The 25,918-nt window shown below is 44.8% G+C and overlaps 1 protein-coding gene across 21 annotated transcripts in view; it reads right to left on the minus strand.

Annotated features, from left to right (window-relative positions):
- Positions 1-25,918, minus strand: part of PTK2 (protein tyrosine kinase 2) — a 1,463,565-nt gene that overhangs the window by 583,096 nt on the left and 854,551 nt on the right. For all 21 annotated transcript variants that reach the window (XM_069621702.1, XM_069621703.1, XM_069621697.1 and 18 more), the window contains one exon: positions 5,886-5,940. In XM_069621702.1, the coding sequence (XP_069477803.1) occupies positions 5,886-5,940 (55 nt within the window). The remainder of the gene's footprint in view (positions 1-5,885; positions 5,941-25,918) is intronic.

Below are 25,918 nucleotides of genomic sequence, written 5' to 3' on the forward strand. Positions count from 1 at the left end.
TTTCTTTGTAGCACAATTCTCTTGAATAAGATGTTTATTATCACTGCCCATGATTTTGGATCTTTCTTCAGGTGGATATTCGTCAACCCATCAGGTCCTGCAGCGGAGGAGTCTTTTAATTTCCAAATAGCGGTTTCAATTTCCTCCTCGTCCATCATTTTCATCCAAGGAAGTGTTATCTCTTCAGGTAAGTCTACGTCGTCAGCTCTAGCTGAGAAGACTTCTGTGTAATGTTTTATCCAGTCATTCTCAGATACTCCACATATTAATCTACTTTGATGGTTCAGGGTACAATTGTTTATTAGGTCCCATGTTTCTCTGGTATTGGCCTTTTGTAGGGTCTTTAGCATTGACTCCCCTTGCTCTTGAAGTCGTCTTGTTTTGAAGTCTGTGAGCCAGTTTTTATATTGATTTCGGCATACTTTGATGTTCCTTTGTTTGTCTATATTTGAGTCTTTTTTCTTTTTTTACAAGCTCTTATTTCCTTTCTTAGTTGTTTCCTCCTTTCAACTAATTCTCTGCTGTATTTGTGCTTGTGTGTTAATGCATCAGTTTTAAGTCCAGAGCTCGTTGTTTTGTAGGCTTCTAGTAATATTTCATAATTGAGGTGTCCCGTCAAATTATTTTCTGGTTCGACGAAGACCTCTTTCAGCGATAGAATATTTTTCATTGTCAGCCTTATTCGATTTACCGATGGATTTAAGGCTAGGTTAGAACTGTTCCCGTAAGATTTTAAGTTTTTCTCTCTCCTCCATGATGTTTTAAGGATGTTATGGTCACTGTCATTTTGAAATAATATTTCAAAGTTTTCTATTTCCAACGTCAGGGGTAAAGAGACCCAAATATAATCTATTGTTGTCGATGCTTGGCCATTCGACCACGTGTGTTTACCTGGAATATCGCCACGTGTTTGACCGTTTAACATCTGCAGGTTAAAACCTTTTGCCATCTGTGCCCATCTGGCCGCGTTTGAGTTCCCCATCTGTAGTTCTTCTAACCGCGGGAGCCCATTTTTTGTCAGACATTTTATATTTAGATCACCACATACAATTATTTGACACGTTGAATTCTGTTCCCTTCTTTTGACTATTATGTCTGTTATTGCTTGAAGGAACTGGATGGTTGTTGTTCCTGCTGGGTTCCAATAGACGTTTATCACTAATAAGGACGACATTTCCACAATCCTAGAGTCGCTGTCGGTTTCTAACAGAGTCCATTGTATAAGGTGGGTTGCATTACCTTTCTCCATGATCCGCCAGCCACTTCCCTTTCTTATTAATGTGATTAGGCCGGCATAAGGTCTCCCATCTCGTTCTTTTTTTGCGGGGTTCATGGCGATCTCGAAATTTCTGCATACCGGCGTTTCACGTAACCAGGTCTCCTGTAAACATATTATTGTGGCGTTGTTCAAAAGTGGGTTCTCCTTCGTCATCAAGTGCTTAAATCCCCTCGTGTTCCAAGAGAACAGTGATTCCTCGTTTCTTACTTCCGACTTTCTTTGCTATCGGTCTTTTCCATCTGAGGCTAGGGAACATGCTAACCATAGCCAGTCTTCTTGGAGCTCTACATTCCTTTTCAGACTGTCTTTTCTGTCCCTATTTGTTTTTTCTGTTTTTCTTAAGTCATCTTTCACCATTTCCTCAAGTTCTCCCTTCATGTTTGTCACTGTTATTTTGAAGTTTTCTTTTTGCTTTCTGACCGCTCCCTTTTGCGGTACGGGAGTTATTGATGCTCTTTTCTGTTCACGAGGTGTTTGCTCTTTTTTCTTGTTGTCATCTGATTTTGGATTGTTTAAAACTTCTCGAATCTCGTAGCCTCGTTTCAACAACTCTTTTCCATCTTTTAAAATTAAATCTTTGAGTGTTCTAGATTTCAGATGTAAAACCACTTTGTCCACACGTTCTTCGTCAATGTATTCAACCACTGCTATGTCTTCATTTCTTAACTTTCTCAATTTGTCCACACAGTGAAGCAGGGCTATCACGTTTTTCCGATTTAGGTTTTTTCCTTCGTTTTCTTCAAGCAAGTTTTCGACCAGCACCTTTTTAGGAGACTGGGCTCTTTCGTTTTGCTGTTTTTTCATGTGGTTGTGATTCTGCATATTGGACTGTTTTTTTCCTCGGGTGCTTTGGGTTCCATGGATTATACGCTTCTCCTGAAAGGTCGCTCTTGATCTTTGCTTTTTCAGTCGGAAGTTTTACCCTGTTAATTCTATTTCTTTTTTCGTCTAATGTTAGAAATCCTGAACGTTCATGGTAGTCGTCTTCCTCCGATTCCAAGTACGAGCTTTCGTCGTCCTTTGTTTTTTCTTCACCTTGTAGTGGACTTACTTCATTTTGCACTTGACATGGAGACTCAGCCACTTCCATTACATTTTGCCTGTTGTTTGCTTCCACCTCTTCAATGTACAAAGAGGCATCCTCGATCAGATCTCTTGAATTATCTTGCGACTCTAGGACGCTTTCTTCGTCCTCAGTGATCAGCACTACATGCCTTTCACTTTGTTTGGGAGGCGGTCGAGCTGTTCGTTCTAATTCTTTACTTAAGGTCACGTCTTCATTTTCTCTTGTTTGTTTAACGTTCCTAAATATTGGCCGTATGCTTTTTGTAGATCCCTCTCCTTTTTTTGAGGTTTTCGGAATTCTCTTTCCTTTAGCCTCTACTGTTTTAGTTATTTTGAGAATTTTTTTCGATGTTTTTGTAGCTTCGACCGTGTTTTTGTTTTGGGTCTCCTGCCTTTGTTTACGACCGAACACGGGATAGTGCTCCTCTTTGTTCAAGATTTTCTTTGTAAACTCGTTGTCTCTTGTTTCGGCTAAGAGATCGTCGGCTCGTTTAGTCTTGTTGTTCTTCCTCGGGTCTTCAACCAGACCTTCAGAGGTTTTTTCCTTACAGTTCATGTTTTCGCTAGTGCTACTTGGTCGAATTCCTGCATCGTCTGGGTCTTGCACTCTAATTTTTGCTAACGTAACTTTATTCAATTTTTCACTATGTGTTAGTACTGGGCAGTCTTCTTGATTTTCTTTATCATAGCCCTCGATACTACTTGTATCGGATCCATTTTCCATCGTGACCATTTGTTTAGTAGTTGCAACCAGCCTCTGGAGATTTTGGTTCCTCTCTGCAGACTATGGATTTCCGCATCCATTTTAGTGAGTCTAGCAAGGCGTTTGTCAAGATGTCTTTTTCTTGTCTATCTCCACTTGCAAGGTCAAACAGTCTCCTTTGCCATGCCGCTGAGGTTTCTGCTTCTTGATTTAACCTTGCTTCCAGTTTTAAAGCTGTTAATTCTTGGGCGGTTAGCTTGGTGAGCATTAAAGCTACGAGAGCGTTGTTGTCCTTTACGTTTTCACTGATGGATTCGTACAGTTTCATGTATGGGGCTAACGAAATTGTTAAGGCGGCCATTACATTATTCTGCAATTGTGTTCCCAGTTGTGGGAATGAAGTTGGACCTACAACTACTTCTTCGTTGATGTTTATGCTCTCTTTTGTGTTTCCTGTTGGTTTTTTTTTAATACTTTGCGAGTGAATGATGTATTGAGTCTTTCTTTGTGGTGAGCATTCATCTGTCTGTGTTGCGGTGCATCTCGTCATGATGTTTTCGCAGGACTTTTCCCCTTGTATTTGAGCGTCAAGGAACCGGCGCCTCTTATCGAATGTTGAATGCAAGCATCTTTTGTCAGTTGGTGAATATGTCGATAAGTCAGCATCTTCAAAATTAAGAAACTGCTGGGTTCTTAGTGCCCTACACGGGGTCTTCTCAGTTCGAAGTCCGTACGCGCTGGTCGTAGTTTTTGTTCGTGCTCCCAGGTCTTTAAGTTCACCTCTCCCTAGAGAGGGACTGCTTTCCTGGCTGGGTTTTAATCTGTTACCTGTTGTTATTCTCTTCATTGTGTTTCCTTCCATTGTTTTAATAAAGTGTTCTCTCCATTTATGTTCTCCAATCTCTTCGGCAATTGAGTTTTCCTGACCACCATTTTTAGCAGCAGATCTTTTCCCGATTAAGGGGGAATGCAGTTTTTTCTTTGCTGATTGAAAGAGCTGGATTGTCTGTGTGTGGGTCAATCCCCTCTTTTTGACTAATTCCAGTTTTCTGCGATCTTTGCTTGATTAATGATTCCAATTTTCCGTAGTCATTCTCGTTTGGTCCTGCTTCCAATTGTGCCTTTATGTTAGTTATTTGTTCTTTGGAGACATTCAAGTCGTCGTGTGGTATTCTGCTGTTGTCTGTCTTATGATTCTCTCCTTTGTCACTTATTGATAGTATTTCGGAAGCATCTGAGTAAACTGATTCGTCCAAGTCTTTGTTAAGTGATTGTATGACTTTTTCAGTGTTGCTTTCGCTGGTAATCTCTTCATCTTCGATTGTCGTTAGTACTTTGTTTTTTAGATTTTGCTCTAACAGAGTTCCTGGTGGATATACTCCATCATGTTCTCTGTTTATCGTTGTTAGACTACCCTCGTTCCTTTCTTCCACGGGCAGATTTTCTCTTGTTTCATCCTCTTCCATTCTTAAGTCAGTTATATTTTGCTGAGCTTCCAACAACATTCCAAGATCTGTTAGTTCGGCGTCTGTCACGTTTAGGAGTTCAGCTGGCAATGGTAATGTTGAATCTAAGTCTTCACAGTGTGATTCCTTTTCGTTTATACACTGCTGTACTAATACGTTTTCGCCTGTGGATGAGATCTGGACTTTTTCTGCACACTCAGTTGTCGGACTTTCTCTATTGGCTTTCTCACAAAAAGCGTTTCCTTCATCATGAACTTTTATGATTGTATTTATGTATGCGATTGCTGATGTCAATTTGAATGGGTTGATATTCATATCTCGTTTGATTGCTTCCCTCCTCCGTTCCCTCCCTCCCAACTCTGTGTTTTCTGAGTTTTTAGACAAGTCAATGTTCGATATTCTGGGAAAGGCAGCAATCTTACCTCTTTCTTTGTGTATGTCGTGGATATTCCCCGGCCTCTCTCGTTGTTGCAGTGGAAGTCTTGAGGTTGCTCTTGTGAGTGGGCGGGCTGTAGCCCCTCCTAAAGAGATGTTGCTACTGTCTTCTGTTACTGTTATAGTCGAGACCATCGTTCTATGCCTCTCTTTGTGATTGTTTTGTTGCTTTCTAGCACACCCCTTGTGCCGCAAGATTTATTTGAGATTCGTTTCCTTCCCGGCTGGAGATTATAACTGTAATGTCATGGGTTTACGTTCAGGATGGGGTTCAAAGAGGTTATATCTCCGCAGTCTCCCCAAGTTTAGGTGGTGCGCCCCAGCGCCAAACAGCCGCACAACAGCCGCACAACAGCCGATGTGCTTTACTCCCTCGGGCTTAACGCCGCGAGGGTGGGTGTCTCCGTGTTTTGAGGCAGCTGGGGGTCACGTGATGCCTCACGTGTGTCTGTCAGGCCATGCCTCCTCCAGGAAACAGGCACGGGACAGAGGACTTGAAAGAGCCCCTTGGCAGCTCTGAAGCATTTGTTTTCCGGTTCTCCCGAAAAGAAAAATGCTGCTTTAGGTAGGTGCTGCAACTTTAATATAAGAAGCTAAAAAACATGGGAAGAATTCGGAATTTCTCATGTAAAGGTTACTATTTCTGTAAGCAATACACATTCTAAATAAGAGACATTAGCGAGCAATTCATGCGGCACAGAAAAAATGTCAAGTCACAAAAAAAGTCTAAAGGAGTTTCTTTTTCAGAAGCACTTTCAAAATATGAATATAAACACTAGCACAGCATATGAATCAGAGCTGGGCATGTATGTTGCAGATTATAAACCCCTCATCAATGAAGCTGCACAACAGTAGAATGCACCATGTTTAATGATATGTTTTTGTTTTCGAAACGGCTTTTAAACTTTTGCGCCTTAAAATGAGAAAAATGATATACCTTGACTGAATCGAGCAAACCTTTCGGGAAAAATCTCTTCAACCCCACATCCTTCCTGAAATAGGAAAGAAAAAGCCATGGTCCGTTAAGAAGTTACATTGTGAAATCGTCCGTTATCACACAAACAATTAGAAATTACAAGACTACGCACACAGAATTAACAATCACAGAAAACAATTTCTATCTAGTATATATTTAGCACGCTAGCCAGATGTAACATGCTCGGACAGATGAACATGCTAGGCCAGGTGTAACATGCTGGGCCAGACGTCCGGTAAATTGTAGAAGCACTGGAACCAGTTGTCTTTCACAGTCTTCCTTGGACTAAGGGGTGGCGTGGACTTCTGCTTGCAGTGCACTCATGGCCGGCCCAAGATTTGAGGGCCCATTTCAGTGTGATGTTTGGGGGTCCCCCTGTAAAACGCTTTGAGGCACCAGTGGGGTGCTTAAATAATAACGGATACCAAGAAATGGTGCGGGCATGTGAAACGCTGACCGTTCTCGCGGGGCAGGTAGCCAGCAGAGAGCTGAAACGGCGAATGTCCACTAAAGAGCACATTGCTCTTTGCCAGGGAGAAACCGAGTCAAAGACAACGAGGGGATAGACTCGCTGTTGGATACCCGACAAAGCAGTCTGTAGCGTGTCCTTTCTAAAGCGCACATTTAAAATCTTGAACTAAGGAGACAGCAGCCAGCAAAGGCAGATTGTACGGAGTGCGTGTAAAGTGCGCATTGAATGCAATGGATTTAAACAAGTAGCCTGTGGATGTGCAGTAAAACTGTCAGCCGGCGGCAGCGGCTCAGGGCCCCCTGAACCTCGGGGACCTTTTAAACTGAAAAACTTGAAAGGCCCAGATGCCGTCCCTGGGGGGTGACTGAAAAGGTTGGTAAAGTGTAGCGGGGAGTGTTGCAGGGGTTAGATTTTCATAGGGAGTGGATCTTTTCTACGGTGTTTTCTCAATGCATTTAACGCTTATTTAAACCAAATAACAGATCAAATCAGATGGCCGTGCTGAGCGCGATCAAGATAATGGTCCCTTATTTTAAGAAGGCCTTTTCCAATGAGACTGGAATGGGATTCGACAGAGAGGCGGACGTGTGTGTGTCGCCCCATCGAGTGCTCGGCCCACCCCTGGGGCCAGCCAGCACTCCGCCAGTTCTACAGCAGCCGGGCCCACACCACCCTCTCTTCAGGGGGTTGACAACACTGGCTGCGCTCCTGGGAAGGCAGCGGAATCCTGCCTGAAATGCTACATGAAAACCTAATGGCATGGCGCATATCTCAAAAGATATGGATTGCTGATTTGTATGCGTCATCAGCAATTCATCTACAGGTTATCTATCGGCAGAGGCCCTTCTGAGGCAATCTGCACGAAACATGTTTGGGCCAATGATTCTTTTTGGAAGGCTTCTTGAACACAGGTTGTTGCTATGAGTTGGCAAAAGGCATAGCGAGTGGGACGCAATAAGACAGGTTTGACATATAAACATCATACCACCTTGACATAGAAACAGCATACCCAATAATTGTCAGTACCCAGCGCAAACACTTCCCCGTTATGATATGATTGGTTATTTATAACGCGCTTAATACAGAGAGGTTTCTAAGCGCGGACCGAGGATCGAACCTGTGGAGCTCCGTGTCGTCTTGTTTCCAAGGCGAGCACGTTGCCCCCGAGCTATCCTCCCGAGACTCATCTAATGTGTAGGGCCAGGCTGAGTTTAGCTTGATTAGTTCTCATCCAGATGAAGTATTTTTCAGATACGTGACCACTCCCTTAAGCGCTTTTTCAAATGCATCATCGGGTACAGTATGCATTTTTCAGACATCTTTAACAATTCGCCTGCAATAATAATGGTGACCGCTGGATGGCACCTACGCGCAAGTAAAGATACGCTTTATTATTACAAAACCATTTAAGGCATGTGGGGGAAAAACATGCTGGAAACATTAGGAGTATATGTTGGACTATTTGTGCTTCATGAGAAGAACACCTCGCAGTACGAACAGTTGCTTAAACCTGCCTGGATGCCACTTCAATTATACACAAAACCTATTCCATAATCATTGCCCCCCAACCAGAAGGAAAAGTGTGAGAGAGAGATTGAGAGAGAGAGAGAGATTGAGAGAGAGAGAGAGAGAGAGAGCGAGAGAGAGAGAGCGTATTGAAACAAAGGTTCAGTATCCAGGTTAGAGTTCTATTTTATTGCTGTTTTATAACAGCTGTGTCAAAGAGCAAGAGAGCGGCTAACGCACGGGAAAGGTCCAGGGTTCCCTCAGTACCCATCTTACTCAAAGTGGACATTACGTTTGTGTAATGGAAACATTAGGCACTAGGGCCTTCTTTTCTAAGATGATCTCTTCCACTTGTTTCACAACATTCATTCGGGTTAATGGTTTACTTTCAGTTGTGAACGTAACAAAATAGGCATGTTTTGAACAGTGTCCATGTGAAGGAGGGAATATGATTGCTGCATTGCCTGGCCCGCCATGGCCCTGAACTTATAAACTGATCATAGGCCCCGACTCTGGGGAAGTGACCGCCTCCTGGCTCGCAGCATCTCTCGTCTCCATCACAAGCCCGCGAGAGTGGCATAGAAGTGGGATTGTGAACATTCTCAACAAGCAATGGGGCACAGTGCACACCCAACTAAAAAGGATAACGGCACGAGCCACGAACGGGCACATTTCTATATACTTCAAAACGGAATGACTTTATTTTACAATAATGACATGCTTCCGCAGCTTCAATATGGCTCTACGTTTACAAGTTTTCTCTCTTTCATCATTATTCCTGCTTGAACCAGTTGAAGAAAGTCGAACCGCTCACATTTGAGCTGGTATGAGGTTCGATTTAGAGCGGGAAACTTCAAGGGCTCAAAGTGGAGAAGGGCCCTGCAGATGAGAGACGTTGCCATGTCCCACAGGCCCCTGCTTTTGCTTTATTTCAAACCCCAGCACAGGATTAAGCTAAAAACACAGAGCAAAATGTCCATCTCCAGCGAGCGTAGGCTCTCTCTCACTGGGGAATCCCCCTTGTCATAACGTATTGAACCATCCACAAGTGATTATGTCATGGCTCCATTCGGTAGCTGGCATTTGATTGGGCATTGTGTGGTCAGTGCCAGGATTGAGAGTGACCATGACCCACTTCCTCACCTTATTAACTGAGATAATATTCAATGAGGGAACTTGCTGGTCTGGGGAATTCGAGATGAATGAATTGCTCAAGACTAAATCGTTAATAAAAGAGAAAAGAAAATAATCTGGTGCCGTCAGTCGTTGAACTCAAGTCCCAGAGTCCAATTGTGTGATTTTTTGATGTACTAGAATCTGCCAAAAGCCTTTCAAAGTTACCTACAAGAACAGGAATACGAAGTCGGCCATATGGGGAGGCGTATTAGAGTGAAAACTGGCAAACTCACCCTTTTGAACTCTTTAAAAAGCCAACCCTACAAAGCCTTTCCAGTAGCAGCCCATAAGGAGGAGTTCACACATGGAATACATAATAAAGGGAAGCCTGGGGCATGAGCAGGCTGTAAATGCAATAATGGCATCACGTCATGGAAGGTGGTCGCAGGCGGGTTCACTTTGCCCCATCATTTAAAGGAGACTGCTCAAAATAAGTGTAGCAAGGTGGGTCCAACATGTCACCCCTATGCAATCCAGAGATGGCGACTACCAATTAACTCCAATTAACTCAAGTGCAGAGGCAGTCATCTTGGCAAGGGTCCAAGTGGCCCCGTCATATTCATCTGTGTGCAGGGTCCAAGAGGCTTTGCATCAGAGGTCTTGCCGGAAAGCACCTGGCCCAGACAGACTTATCTAAAAACAATGTAGTAGTCTCAGTCGCGACCACAACTTTTAATGCACTTCCCCTCGTTGGCCCATTTTACATCCAGTTTGAAGCAAGCAATAGTCATTCCAATATGCAGAGTGAATGGCGATCGCTCAGGACAGGAATGGTACTGACCCCCGCTCTCCAGGATTGATATGGTAAATGGTTCCATAGAGTCAGTAGTATCAGAGGAATTGAATGAATGGGGCGCCCCAATATCCAGGCTGACATCCAGTATGGGTTTCATGAGGGCATTGGGACGGCATAACAAATACTGGACCTGACATTGAAAAGCCATCACCTGCAACATACCTGTTGAGAATCAATCTATTTGGGGGTTCATGAAGTTACTGCTGCCTTCAGCAACATTACTAGAACATAACAGTGTGCCACCTTAAAAGATATGTACAGGTTGAACACGATTTAAAATCTACCGTGGCCTCACGGAGCGGGTCTCCTACAACCATTCAGGCAATTTGCTGTGTTTCTTCAACTACTCAGGAAGGAAGGCAGGGTGCATGCTGGCACACCTTTTCAATCTGTATGTTAACTCCCTATAATCTTAGTTAAAAGAAATCACCTCAAATGCACAGTCTTTGCCCTGGTTTACACCGATTATACTGTTGCTAGCGCAAACCCCGCAAGAACTACAAAGCCCTAGTATTAGAGTATGTTAAATGTATGGCCCAGTCGACTTGCAACTTAATTTTGCAGAGTAAAATAGAACGCATGTTGGTAAACCCGACGGGCAACGCCTCTCCATTAGGGCTCTTGCTAAGAGGTTCCCTCAGATTCTTTTGTTTCTGACATGAGGGAGTATGACGTGTACGTGCAGAATGGGTACGTTCTGACAAGCTGTGAAATATCTATGATTTGCCCCAGTGCCTTCAACTCCAAGATGGGAGGAAGGGTGGGAGCATGTGAATCTAGGCAGATACAATCATCAGAAATACAATTACGGTAATGTCTTCTGAAGCTTGTTAATCTGCTTAGAATCACATGCTTTGCATAGATTAGCAAGCAGTACTTGGAGAAGGTGGTGGGTTATTTGAAGGTAGAGCAGCAAAAAGATGTTTAATACTGCTTGACCCACTTGTGTGTCACCTCTTGAATGTGCATCTACACAGTGCCCTTCAAGGGTAATGTTCTCTTGGCAAGAGAATAACAAATTTGGATGCAACTGACAATCCATTTAGAGATAGGGGATTTAGAAACAGAATCCACTTCTTTCCCTTAAACTAGGGAGACAAAAAAACGGCATTTTCCTCAGTGGTTTAGTTTTTTGAAGGGAATACATGGCAGCCCTTCTGATATCTAAAGTATGTGGGCTTTTGCTATTGTATTCTTTGGGTTTTGGAAGAAAGCAGTAAGTTCTATGGATTGGTTTACATGGAACATCAAGATGAATTTTGGAGAAAAGCGTGGATGTGGGCGTAGTACTACTGTCCTTGTAAATAATGACAAAAGGATCTTGCACTGAAAGGGCTAGTAGTTCATTCTCTCCTTATTGACGTAATGGCCACAAGGAAAGCTGGTTTATATTTAATACTGCCTTTGTTCATTGGCTCGAAGGGGACACAGATGAGCACTGCAAGTGCAACATTCAAGTCCCAGCCGTGAGTTGGATTAGAAATTGGTGGGTATAACTTCTTAAGACCCTCCATGAATACTTTCACTACAGGCACTTTCCACAAAACTTTACTTTGTGATGTGATGTAGAGTGAGAGAGCCGCTAGGTGCACTCGTAAGGAAATACTACTAACTAACCCAGAGTCTAAAAGGTATAGTTAATAGTGTACAATCTGCAAAGGTGAACAGTCAATAGGGTTGATGTTACGTGCTTTACACCACAAGACAACACATTTCCATTTGTTAAAATAGCAGTGTTTTGGGTTAGGTTTGCATGCTTCCTTTAGAATGTCCATACAACTTTGGTCTAGGTTTAAATGACCAAACTCTATGACCTCAGGAGTCAAGCTGCTAAGTTCAGTGTCTGAGGCCATGGGCAAGTGTTGTCCCTTGGTTCTGCAACAACATTTGTATGGGCACAGTAGAGTAGACTAGTTAATTAACAGAGCGTTGCCCTTGGATCTTGTCTGGGGAAACCTGGATGCATAGCCGTGGCATTATGCGTTCTCTTGTGTAGAAAAGAGGTCTATGTCTGGAAACCCCCGGTTTGTGAAGACGTCGCATCGGACGTCTGCATTCAACTGCCACTCGTGTTCGGACGGCATTTCTGCAATTCTGTTTAGTACTTCTGTCAGTGAATTGAGTTCCCCTGGAACATGTTGTGTTAGGAGAAACATGTGTTTCAGTGCCCACAGCCAAATGTTCTGGGCTAGTCAGGACAGCCTTAGAGAGTGTATTTCTCTGTTTATGTACAGCATGGCGGTTGTGCTGTCTGTTAGTATGAGGACTGACTTTCCTAGTAGCTGTTTGAAAGCTTGTAGATCTTTAAAGACTACTAGCAGTTCTAGAAGGTTGACATGCTTTTTGGTCAATGCTTGTGTCCACACCTCAGGCACAGTTTGTTGGAGAAAATGAGATCCCCACCCTGACAGCGATGTGTCTGTAGTAAGAGTGGCCTTGATTGTGGGGTGTTGAATGGCTTGCCTTTTAAAAGGTTCCCTTTTGTCCACCACTGCAGAGACAGAACAAGAGGATGCGAAACAAATACTAGATCGTCCCATAGACCGCTTGCTCGCAACCATTGTTTCATTAACCACTTTTGCATTGGACGCATGTGCAGCAGGGCATGTGGTACAAGGTAAATGTAGGAGCCCATCATTCCCGGAAGGCACATGGCCTTTCACACAGTATCCTGATGACCAACTATATATTGTGGGATTTTGAAAAAGCATGTTTTGCACCGTCTCGTTGGAGGGGGAGGAGTAGGCTGTCTTAATTTCGAATTAGTGCCCCGAGGAATTGTTTTCCCTGACTGTGGGGGAGAGGGAGAGGGCATAGACTGGATTTGTTCTCGTTGATTGAGAAGCCAAACTGATAAAGCAGGTTGACTGTTGAGTATTTTGGTGTTACAACTGAGGTGTTCCCCAGTTATTAGCCAGTCGTCTACGTAAGGGTACAACGTAATGGATTGCCGCTGTAGGACTTTTGCAAACACGCTTGGCACTGAGACTATGCCGAATGGCAGTACCTTGAATTGGCAGAGTTTGCTTCCCACCTTGAATCTTCAGTATTTTCTGTGCACTGGCAAGATTGAACTGTAAAAGGATGCATCTTTCAAGTCCAATGTTGCCATGTAATCCCTTTATTTTAGTAGATAAATTACTCCCTGCAGCCTTGTCATCTTGAAATTCTGTGGCTTGACATTCGCGTTTGCAGGACGCAAGTCTAAGACAAGGCGCATTGTTAGATCTCTTTTGGGAACGAGGAAGTACACTACTAAATACCTTTGTTTTCCTCCAGAAGTGGAACCAACTCCATCGCTCCCTTTTGTAGCAGTGTTAGAATTTCATCTTCGAAAATCAAGATGTTCTGGAGTCATTTTTCTTGATCGAGGAGGTTGGTGGCAAGGTCTTTCCAGGAATTCTATTGAATATCACTTGGCCACAGTTATTAGCAGCCACTGATCTGATGTTAAACCCTCCCATTAGTGGGTGAAAAGCGTAATGCTGCTCCGTACTGTGGAAGCATGGGAGTGTACCTGGACTGGAACGTCATTTGCTGCCGGGGCCAGTAGAGCCTCTAGAGGCTGCAATTCTGCCCAGACGTTTACCTCTTTTAAAACCTCTTTGGTGACTGGTTTGAAAAGAGGAAGACTGGTTTTGAGGATGAAGTGGCTTCAAACCCAGACTGTGAGGCTCTTGTGTACCCCTGTCTCCAAAATGAAGGCCGAATATTGAAGGTGTCCTGATGAATGAAGGGTTTATTGGAAATCTGCCCTAGAGTCTTTAGGGTTCCTTCTTCGTGCCTTTCCAAACAGGACAGTCTCTTCAATTGGCACGTTTATTGGGGTTGCCTGTGTTTCGGGCTTGAAGCCTGAATTCCAAAGCCATGAATGGCATTTGAGCAAGGCGCCTTCAGCTGGGATTCTGCCAGAGGTGTCTGCCGAGTCGAGAGTATTTTGAAAAATATTTTGGGCGACTGGTTTCCCTTCATTAGAAATCGGATCCAACTGGTTCAGGGAGTGACTGGAGTTGTTTTGCATTAGAGCCCATTCTGTATTATAACTCGCAAGTAAAGCTTTGCCGTTAGCTATGCAAGTTAAATAGGCCTAAGAGTGGCCCCTCTTCCCCAGGGCAATGAATCCTTTGCACTCCTTATCGGGTGCTGCTTCAGCATTGGACAGTGGCACACCCGCTCTTTTCCTTGTTGTGGTGACGGAAAGCAAACCAGGCTTTACATGACCTCTAATGTAAGTGGGTCTGATGGTGCTGGCTTACAAACATTTTCTATCCTATGGTGCACTGCACGAGTTAGTGAAGATGTAACTAATGATGGGGCAGCTCTCTTTTTAAATTGAATGCAGAAGAGGAATAGCTTGGCTGACTGCTTTCCTCATTTAAAATCTCGTCCACAAAATTCAGCGTTTTCCACTGTTTCTTGAGTTTGGATATTTAAATGGTTTTCAGCCCTTTTAAGAAGGTTGTTAAACAAAAGCTGATCAACAATGGGAGAAGTGTGACCACCCTCAGATGTAACATCAGCAGGGTCTATAATGGTGATGTATGGATCATCTGAGCCATACTCAGTGAGAGCATCTGCGTCATCACGCCGCGTGTCCCGCTCTCCCTCCCGTTGATCCCGATAGAAAACGGTATCATGAGAGCCTCGTGTGTCATAATTCGGGATGTCGGTTTGCCGTTTTTACACAAATACAGACGGAAATTCATTTGTTTCCTCTCTGCATTCATGTTTAAAAGCCATAAAAAAACGGGAAAATATGTGTTCTTATGCTGTCTGTCAGGACTTGCTAAGCAAGGCCACGCAGATTGGCAACTTTGAAAATGTAATTAAGAAGACTTTTTTTGTAGGTGGAACTATAAACTGTGAAGAGCCTTCTGATAACCTGGTAAATACCTTTCATTCACCCTGTTTTCTGCACCGCATTTGCAAATCAGCAGTGATTGTGGAATGGATGGTTTAAATTACATTTCCCACCTGAAGGGTGTTTCAGAACTGTTAACACTAAATTAGAAACTGAAAGCCAACTATGAGTGCACTTTAGCTGCCTAATCTATGCCTCACCCCAGAACAACATAAACAGTAAATTGCATACTAAAAACCTGTGACCACTGTACTCTCCATTGTGATTTAGGCATTTGATAATCTGAATTACTACTCGAGTTGGGATTCAGGATTTTACTTTGAATGCTCATATGCAAATCAAACTTGAAAATGTAACTTCAGAGTTAAAGCGCTCGGGTCAACATTTGATTTGCAGAAATGTGGAAAAACACTAGTGAAACTTAATTTGAGGAAATAAAAATAATTAATGCTGATAAAACCAGATGAACATTACCAAAAATAAATATGGATAAATACAGGCGGAAATGCCAACAAAATAAATACCAAAAAACCAGGAGCCTTATCCAGGTTGAGGCTGTTCAGTAATGTCAACAATGGTATGTGTAGGGGAAGTGTGATGCCTTGGAGATTTAGTTAAGGGTTGTCCCATTTCTAAATCAAGGGTTTTCCGTTTAATTGGGCAACGTTCAATAAACGTGACAAATGAGGAAACGTTACCCATAGTGTCCTCGAAACGTGGCCTAGTCCAGATGCCTGTTTTAGGGCTCTCTGGCAGTGGGAACACAATTGCTTCTGGGTCTCTTTTTCTGAAGTGATTGAGACAATGGGGAGATAGCTCCAGAATTTTCAGATACCTTCTGTGGGACAGATGGTGTTTCTTTGGTGTTTCCCTGAGTCGTCTCTGTGTCCCCTTAGCAGAAAAGTGTTTTGTGAGATTTTGAAGTTTTAACAGTCGCGAAACACTCAAGGACTGGATTGCACGTCAACTGGTGCCGGTTTTGGTTTTTCACCTAGTGCTAGACGCAGGTGTGGAAGCGCAGCGGCTTGTGGTTGGTAGGCCGCAAAGTGCCTTCCATCGGCGTGTGGCCTTCCTTCGAAGCATCCGTCTAAGAACGGCTTAAGGATTTGCGTTTAGGTCTGTGCACGTGTAAGTCTTTGTTGCAAGGAGTCTTCCCCCATTGCAGTGTGCTGAGTCAGTCTTTCGGTGCTGGGGACTGACATGCGGGAGCCGGCAGGCTCCTTCGAAATGTCTTCAGACTCAGAAAATGAGCCGTCAATGCCTTGGCCGTCATGGCCTGCATTGAAGGTCCTGGTCGAGGTTTTAGACTCAGCCATTATAGCATGGGCCGCCCACCGTTTGGCGCATTTCTCAAAGTGTTTTGGGCATAAACAACTTACATGAAGCACAGCCCCTCTCTGGATGGTCTTGGGGAAGGCAGTGGTTGCACACTCAATGAGTGTCTTTCCACTGGTACTTTCTGTTGCAAGATGGACAGATTTTAAAATTAGTTCTCTCCATAGTTAAATGTAAACAAAAAGGCAGCTCGACAAAAGCAGTGTATAAACGATGTGAAAGGATGCATTCTCTAAAAGATAATCAGTCCCCCACTCTTCCTACTGCAAGGCCGAAGCCTGGCGTAGGCTGAAGCCCGTCGACCAATTGGAGTATTCGTAGAAAGCAGCAGTCGAAAGGTCTTCAAAGATGCTTGTCGTAACGTGTGTCGAACTGCAACAGTTGATAAAACAAAGTTATTATTATGAATTATCAAAGTAGCAGCAGGACTTTGCATATACACGAGCAACCACAATGGCAGAAATAAATCTGAGGTACCTCGACGTGTGAGGGATCATGGATACAGTAGCCATCACACTAGGGATAAGATTACTAAAGCCCAGATGACATCCCTTTTTGAACTTGAAAATGTTTAATACTACGCATCTACCATTAGATGTCGGCCTATGCAAAACAAGTGACCTACAAAATGTCACCTTGGTGTCAGTGTCCCATTGGAGTGGTCAATGTCCAACTGGAATCGAGTAAGGTAAGGACTCAGGGTGTAGCCCATCTCTTGTTTAACAGAGATTTTAATTGCAGGTACAACGCCCCTACCTACTTTGAGTCATGGTTTTGGTCAAAGACTTATTAAAATAAAAGGAGGTGGGAGAAATGCCTCTCTGCCTATGCTGTAGAGTCGATTCCCTGCCTGAAACCAAAACTAAAGGTCTGTTGATATCAGAGTGTCCAAAGCAAAACTGCCCCATGTCCAAGGTTGTATTCTGACCCTCACAATCTAATAGAGTAACTCTAAGGTGAAAAGGGGTAATGTATTTGCCCTTGAGGTGTACATAAGTGTTCAAAAGAAAATACACAACTTCAAAACAAAAGTTACACAAATGCAGTTTTTTGTTCCAGTAGGTGGCCCCCTTACTCTGGATTTCTTTGCACTTTACTTAGGTTCAAGAATATCAGTTTATTTTCTCTTGCCCAAGAACACCACTGTAACAAATAACGCTTTGTCCACTATTCTTTGTCTTGCCAGGATACCTAATGTACTCTCCTGCCAGGTGTTCCCTCTTTCCTAAAATGCTTGCACAGTCTTGTCAATCCTGATATATAGCCTTCTCAGCACCTGCTTGGCCGTTTGTATAATGTATACAGTTTAGCTTAACACTGGCTGGTACACTTTCCTGCCAAGGCTTTCTGATTAGAACAGAACTGCAATTTGCATTCGCCTGGTATACTCTCCTGCCAGGGCTTTCGCTCATGTGTACTCTGCGCACACCTGTAAACTTCAGTCTTTTATACTAGTTTCACTTCCCCAACTTGCATGGTGCGCTATCCTGCCAGGGCTTCTCCCTCAGAGGCAATACATACACTTGCAAATTTGATAGCTCCTTTTGCATACTTTGTAATGATTCTTACAAGCATTTCTCTTGCTCGATCTTTCTCATTTCCTTTAATTATGTTGGTTGTACTTTGTCTCTGAGATCTCTAGGCAGCATTTGACACAGTGGATCACCCTACACTGCTTGACTGTCTCTCAGAGGCTGGTCTCTCTGGCCAGGTTCTTTCTTGGTTTGCTTCTTGACAGACAGCACTCCGATACTCTCTCTTGCACCGTTTCTTTCCCAATTTAGCACAATATCTAGTGGTGTCTCACAGGGCTTTGCACTGTTCCCAGCATTATTTAATATATCGACATTCAGCCTCTTTTGCTTCTCATCCATTCCCACGGCTTCCGCTTTTACTCCTATGCTGAAGACACTCAAATCACCATCTGGCTTGACCTTGCTCAGCCGGACACTGTCTCAGTTTAGGGGCTGTCTGGTGGCGGTGGGTAATTGAATGGGGAGCAACTGGCTAAAGCTTAATGGGGTCAAGACGGAGATGCTGGTGGTGGGTCCTTCATCCACCTCCCACACTCCTCATTTACTAACCTTTCTTATCACAGTGGTCCTCCGTTTGGTGGCCCTCAGAGCTGGACCTCTGTCCCTCACCGGTCTCTTTATTGAGGAATCTGAGCTTCATGTTCTCTGAACATCTATCAGCTGCAGCCCAAGTCAGCTCTATATGTAAAACAGGCTACTTTCAGCTCATGGTATTAAGGAAAGTCTTGCCTTTCCTCCTTGCTAAGCACCATCCTTTTCCTCCCTGGTGCGAAGCCGGCTCGACTACTGCAACTCTCTATTTTTGACCCAAATGGCCTTCATCCTACATTGGTTGCAGCTACTACAAAACCTTGCAGCCCGTATTTCCACCAACGCCTCTTACAGTGAGCATATCTCCCCGGTTCTGTGCTCACTCTATTGGCTTCCGGTTCAGGAGAAGATTATCTTCAAATCCCTGTGTATAGTTCAGCCAGCCTATTATGGAGTGGGAGCAGAATTCCATCAACCGGGTCATCCTTTGAGATCATGTGATGTCCGGCTCCTGGTCATCCCCACGGTTTCGGCGGGATCAGATGGGTGGGCATTCTTTTTCGGTCGCAGTGGCCACACTGTGGAACGCTTTGCCTTTGTCATTCCAGGCAACTGTTGACCACCTTGGCTTTCGTCGACTTTTAAAAACCCTTCTGTTTTAGTCCCCCTGTTTGCTGATGCTCCCCTAGCAGATGATGCCCCTGGAGAACGTGCGCTTTATAAAAACCACTAACATAACATTCCTTGGGTGAAGTCACCGGCTTTGCCGCTTCAGCTGGCATATGTCTGTTCTCCTGACATAATCCTGTGGAGGTTGTGCGGCTCTCTGCCTTCTTTCGCCACCTCTGCACTGCTTCACGCGGGTCCCGCCTTCCGGTTTCCCGATTGTGTGTATCAGTTCAGTGGAGTCTGCTTTGCAGCACCGGCATATGCCCAGAAGCTCTCTGTCTGCTTCTGGCATCCTCTCGCATGCATCAGCCTGCAGTCTGTCTTCCTTCTTCCTGGAAATTGTCTTCGCTCCACAGACCGCGTAGCTGTCCTTCGTTCTCACGTTCTGTATCGAGGGGGGGTTCACCATCTCCAGACAGCGACGTTGACCCCTTCTCAGCTGTTTCACCGGTCTAAATCTCCTGGCTTTGGATTGACTTTCCCAAACACTAGAGCGCAGCATGTGCTTTGGGCTATCAGTAATCCTCATTACGTGCATCTTTTTCATCCCAGTACTTTTGGGTTTATGGTACTGGTAGTTTGGTAATGACAAATTGGAATTAAAGTATGTCAGAGTGTTTCTAATGGTGTTAAAAGGCCCAATAAGGTTTGATGAAGTACAGGGTGAAAGAGTAAGTCCTCAATGTCTTTCCTAGGAGGGTGAGCGGAGCTATGACAACAAGCCATCATTGTATGGGGAATGGCTGGGGTATATTGAAAAGGAACTGGGGGATACCATGTATCATCAGATTAAGTCATGACTCCCCTCCGAGGGCTGCCGCCCCCAAATGATTCTCCCTCATGTAGCCAGCCCCAGGGTCAGGATCAGGTAGCGACTGCCGTCCCCTGGCCACATGGGGAGAGGCATACTTGGAAAGAGAAGTGATGACTCCATCGCATTCATCACACTATCCAGCTGCACCGGGGATCCGTACCTGGCCTGGGGTGAGGGATGTGTACCATCTTACCCTGGCGACGCAGGAAAACAGGGGCTACAGCGCAATTCAATTATTTTATGAAATTAGTTCTTTCAAATAAAGATCTTTTGATTACTGACAACAATAATATATCACTTGCAAACATGATCTAAGAGCATTTTACCCTTTTGTCCATCTGTTTCAAGAGGAGAAATGTGTTTTAACCCAATATCGCACGTACAAAGCACACGCAGCAAATAATTAGAATATATTTAATTCTGAAATGCAAGGATTGTTAAGAATTAAACGAGCATGCAAGGAATGATATGAAACTAGCAGGAAGTTAACGAAGGATGTGATCTCTCCAGCTGTCACAGAGAGACATGCTGGGAGACAATAGTTGGGCTTTAAATCATTTACAGTGAAGCCATCCCCACTAGCTGGATGCAGGGAGCCAAGCACGTTATTGCAGTGGGAGGCCAATTAGCAGGGCACACGTGCTTGTTTTTATTCATCAAATAGCACTAGAATGCTCCACCAATGTTCTCACTAATGAGACTGATTATTTAAAACACGGCTCTTGTACATCTAAAAAAACGAAAACTGCTGTACGGTTTCTTCTAGTGCTCCAAAAAAAGGATTGTGGCCACGGCAAAAAAAAGCCACGCAGAAGAGGTTGCTTGCTAGGCGGGCTTTGGCTGTCGTGTGTGCATGCATGTATTTTGGAGGTAAGGGTCTAAATAGGTTACAAAAAATACAGGCCAGCGAGGTCGCTGGTGGGCTTCCGTTACTCAACCTTTTACACAGTCACTACATCGACATAATACGAAAATACTAAGACCGCAGCGCAGTAAGAACACCTCGAGCTTTATTGCGACTATCTACGGTAAATCTGAAAACCGAGGCACACACATCTACAGTTACATTTTACTGTGTGCGATGCCCACAATTTTATGTAAGGAGGAAGAAAACTTAAACCTTTACTGCAAAAACAGGGACTGTCGGTGGTAAAATTAAGATAGGTGGCAACCCTTCAGGAACAGAACATGACTGCGAAGGACAGACGAATGAAGGTGGGGTGGTCTGCTGCCCTTCAGCCTTGTCTACTCAACAGCACTCAAATGTCTTGTAGGCAAGGCCCTGCAATGTCTTGCACTAAAATGATTGACCATGGCCAGGCAATGTGCAGTCCCTCCATAATGACCAGTGGAGGACCGGCAAGGTCCTTCTGTTTCCTCCATGAGTCGCTGCATTACTGTAGGACCGTGGCCAGGACAGGCAATGTGCAGTCCCTCCATAATGACCAGTGGAGGACCGGCAAGGTCCTTCTGTTTCCTCCATGAGTCGCTGCATTACTGTAGGACCGTGGCCAGGACAGGCAATGTGCAGTCCCTCCATATTGACCAGTGGAGGACCAGCGAGGTGCTTCTGTCGCCTCCATGAGTCGCTGCATTACTGTAGGACCGTGGCCAGGACAAGCAATGTGCAGTCCCTCCATAATGACCAGTGGAGGACCAGCGAGGTGCTTCTGTCGCCTCCATGAGTCGCTGCATTACTGTAGGACCGTGGCCAGGACAAGCAATGTGCAGTCCCTCCATAATGACCAGTGGAGGACCAGCGAGGTGCTTCTGTCGCCTCCATGAGTCGCTGCATTACTGTAGGACCGTGGCCAGGACAAGCAATGTGCAGTCCCTCCATAATGACCAGTGGAGGACCAGCGAGGTGCTTTTGTCGCCTCCATGAGTCGCTGCATTACTGTAGGACCGTGGCCAGGACAAGCAATGTGCAGTCCCTCCATAATGACCAGTGGAGGACCAGCGAGGTGCTTCTGTCGCCTCCATGAGTCGCTGCATTACTGTAGGACCGTGGCCAGGACAGGCAATGTGCAGTCCCTCCATAATGACCAGTGGAGGACCAGCGAGGTGCTTTTGTCGCCTCCATGAGTCGCTGCATTACTGTAGGACCGTGGCCAGGACAAGCAATGTGCAGTCCCTCCATAATGACCAGTGGAGGACCAGCGAGGTGCTTCTGTCGCCTCCATGAGTCGCTGCATTACTGTAGGACTGTGGCCAGGACAAGCAATGTGCAGTCCCTCCATAATGACCAGTGGAGGACCAGCGAGGTGCTTCTGTCGCCTCCATGAGTCGCTGCATTACTGTAGGACTGTGGCCAGGACAAGCAATGTGCAGTCCCTCCATAATGACCAGTGGAGGACCAGCGAGGTGCTTCTGTCGCCTCCATGAGTCGCTGCATTACTGTAGGACCGTGGCCAGGACAGGCAATGTGCAGTCCCTCCATAATGACCAGTGGAGGACCAGCGAGGTCCTTCTGTCGCCTCCATGAGTCGCTGCATTACTGTATAGAATGTAGTTTCACATCTATGCTGGTAACACAGACCTATGTTTAGGATAACGAGGTGTCTAGGGAGGGGAACCGTGTCCAATTCAAATCCTCCATCTGCTGAAGTGGGCGCATGAATGGTTTTCTGGGATTTTAACGAAGTGCATGAAACCTAGAAAACATTTTCACATACCAAGACTTTGTGGTGAGACCTTCCACCGAAATGTCCCAGTGTAGAGAGATGTACCCCGATATAAAAGACAATTCACGAAAACGGGAAAACCCACGAGTTAGAAGTTTCTTTATTGAGCTAATACTACACGTCTAAACACTCCATGCTGCTCTATTCTGCCAGGTTTGTGTTGAGAGTTGGGCAGCTCATTAGTTAATTAGCAATCTACACATCAGGGAGAGCCTTTTAACAGATCTCGAAATGTGCATTTGCAGTTGGCGAGAAAGAATGTCATGTATAGGCGACATGACAAGTACGGAATTATGTGAATGTGGAGAGCTGACCAGCGGCCTATGTAATCAACCTCCACATGCAGAGTGCATGTGTGTGCCCTTTGTAACACACAGAGCGCACCTTCCAAGGACAGGACTGTTGCAAATTAGCATCAGTCGGTCCATGCACTCGCAGGGTCTTGAAGTGCTGGAGCCATTGCATGGCACCACAATCTATGTGGGGACGGGCCTGGCAGAAGCCGATCACAGCAAGTGTGGACGCATGAATCAATACCAGTCACCAAGGGTAAGTGGTACAGGGCTATCCGGTGCCAAGCCCGACAGTCTCCAAAAAGGACTCCAAAGCAGGGGCCCACCCCCGACTAGTCCCAGCCACGCCAACACCTCCATCAAGCAGCCCGTGTAGCCGAAGCGCTGCAGTTACACAGGCTGCCTGCAGGTGTCAGCAGTAGCACTGACACCTGCAAGCATCCAGTGTAACCGTGCAGCGCTTCAGCTGCACAGGCTGCTTGAGGTCACTGTACTCAGAAAAAGGAGGAGGCCTGGACTTCCCAGCTCTCCTTTTGTTTCCGACTAAATAGTCCTCAAGCAGCATGAAGCCAATAGCTTCAGTCCAGCCCTCCTCCTGTTTCTGAGTACAGAGACATCAGCAGCAGGATGACCTTTCATTCAAGGAGCCCGTGGTTAAAGCTTTGCCTACCACCGACTCCTTGGATGAAAGGTGGGGCACACTTGTGTGTCACCTTTAGTGCGCCCAGCGCATCAAAAGTAATAATGCCAGCGTGCGCCTGCTCTACTTCTATTACCAGCACCCCCCGAATTTAGGGGGCTCTCCTTAGGATGCGTGGCCTCCCCCCAACCCTCCTCGTTTTCTAATCCCACTTCACGCATGGGTAACATCCATTACCCTCACCTACCTGCCCAACCACAGGGGACAGGCATTTGGCTAATGGCAGACAGACTTTCTAGCTGGCTGGTAGTCACCAAGTTAGTTACTAACAGTGTGTAGGCGGAGGGCCTCTGCTCACTCCTGAACTGAGACTATGGAAACAGCTCTGGGCACCTGTGTGCCAGCACGCCTTCACTCACTGCACTCTGCTCTGAATAAGCTGCCAAGCATCCAGTCCCAGCAACCCCATGTACCGTTGCTTCTCCTCCACTGATGACATAGTGGCACACGGAGCCTTCACGGGTCCGGGGGCCTAGAAGCTATCACGAACTTACCGAGGTTTAGCCGCAGCTGGGCACATGGCCCATGCCACACCGCAGCCTGTTAATGTATTGTCCCTGGAGAGAAAATAATATGTTTAAATAGGTATAAAGAATCCCTATTAACATGAAAACATTCTACTCCACCAACGCGGATATAGATATATGTAATACAATAAAGAGCAAGATGATACGTGTTGTTTACTTGCCTCCAACCCCCTCACACAAAAACTCTATAAGGTTTTCCAGCATCACTAGCCCTGAAAAAATGGACCGTCTGCTATAACTGATTTACACAAATGTATAACAAGTTTATTATTCAAATAATTTAAACTGAATTTAAACAAAAAACACTACCCTCACCTAACACAGTGTACTAAACATTAAAAAACAAATACAAAACAAATGTAAAACATCAAATAACTTATTTATACGACACAAAAGATATCACATAACAGACAAAAAAATCTCAATGTGTCACTAAAACAACAAGCATCCCAACATGTTTCTGTTCTTAACTGCCCAGTTCAGGCGAACATTCTTCAGGGGATAAATTTAAAAGCATCCACTAATCTCTTCCACACCGTGTTGAAAAGGTAGATTCAGGCACCCAAGAGGGTAAAAGGAAAACAAACTCCAAGCCTGTAAAAATAAAGGAAAGGAGAAACCTAATGAGTTCCAAAAAGGGAAGGAAGTACTACAAAATTTAAATGGTGGCATGGCACAGGGATTATGCCACACTCACAAGGGTCCCAAAAGGGTACCCGCAGATTTACCTTTAAATGGTGAAACTTCAAAGCACGTCACAGAATGACAAATTTGCTGGTTTCCCTCCAAATGAGAAATCAATACTTCAACAAAGCGTCACAGTCCGCTAGAGTATCGCCACACCTAAGTAAGACAAAACCAATAAACAGAGACCACATGCTCTGTTATATCCAGAAATCACACTGGCTTCAATACCATTGCACATAAAATCAAGGCTCCAAATAACAAAGTAAATTACCTCCACAAATGTAGGGATCAAGACTGCAATTCACAATTCAGTAATGAACAAGTTGAAATGGAAACATCCATACGATCAAGCAATAATACAGAGTCAATCTGGAAAGCAATGGAAACATAACAGTAAACACCATTTATCTGGCATTACCAAAACCTCAGCTAACAACATGCCGTCAACATGCACTAGAGGGCAAACAGAAGGGGGTGCTTATATTTCACACACGTGAGGAGGCCATGCATTATCTAATGTGTAAAGACAACTACTCAGCGTCCATGCTGTCCAACCTCCACAACGTCAAAGAAACGCAGAAAATGGATAGCCACACAACATGTGTAGTAAAAAATAAATAAATAAATAAAAAAAAAAGTGTAAAATAAAATGCCCCAACCACCAAATAATGCAAAAGGTGTCCCGACATGGAGACAATATCATGCACAGAGTCACATCCAAAGGCGAAAAGCTGGTAGCGTGCTCACCTATACACCCAGAGGGGTTTATTCACTCCACTTGCAGCATTCAAACATACTCGGCCAGCACTCGATTCAGAGGAGCCATGGCTGCTGCACAATCTCAAAGCATCTATGGTTGCGCAGCAACACAAAGAAAGGACTCAACTTCTCGAAGTTAATCAGGAGTACAACAACCAAGGGGGCCATATTGGAACATTGTGTGATGCATATACCATGTGGGCACCCAATTTTGGTAAACAATTTGGTTTTTAGTTCAATTGATGAAGCTAGTGCAATTTACATCTTTTTGATGCGCTGAGTGTCCACTAAACTCCTCTACACCAGTTGATCCTGGGTCTGTTCCAATATGGCCCCCTTGGTTGTTGTACTCCTGATTAACTTCGAGAAGTTGAGTCCTTTTTTTGTGTTGCTGCACAACCATAGACGCTTTAACAGAGTCCTTTCTTTGTGTTGCTACGCAACCATAGATGCTTTGAGATTGTGCAGCAGCCATGGCTCCTCTGAATCGAGTGCTGGCCGAGTATGTTTAAATGCTGCAAGTGGAGTGAATAAACCCCTCTGGGTGTATAGGTGAGCACGCTACCAGCTTTTCGCCTTTGGATGTGACTCTGTGCATGATATTGTCTCCATGTCGGGACACCTTTTGCATTATTTGGTGGTTGGGGCA

The sequence above is a fragment of the Ambystoma mexicanum genome, chromosome 5q (assembly GCF_040938575.1).
Source record: "Ambystoma mexicanum isolate Mex_15411 chromosome 5q, UKY_AmexF1_1, whole genome shotgun sequence".
Classification (NCBI taxonomy): Eukaryota; Metazoa; Chordata; class Amphibia; order Caudata; family Ambystomatidae; genus Ambystoma; species Ambystoma mexicanum.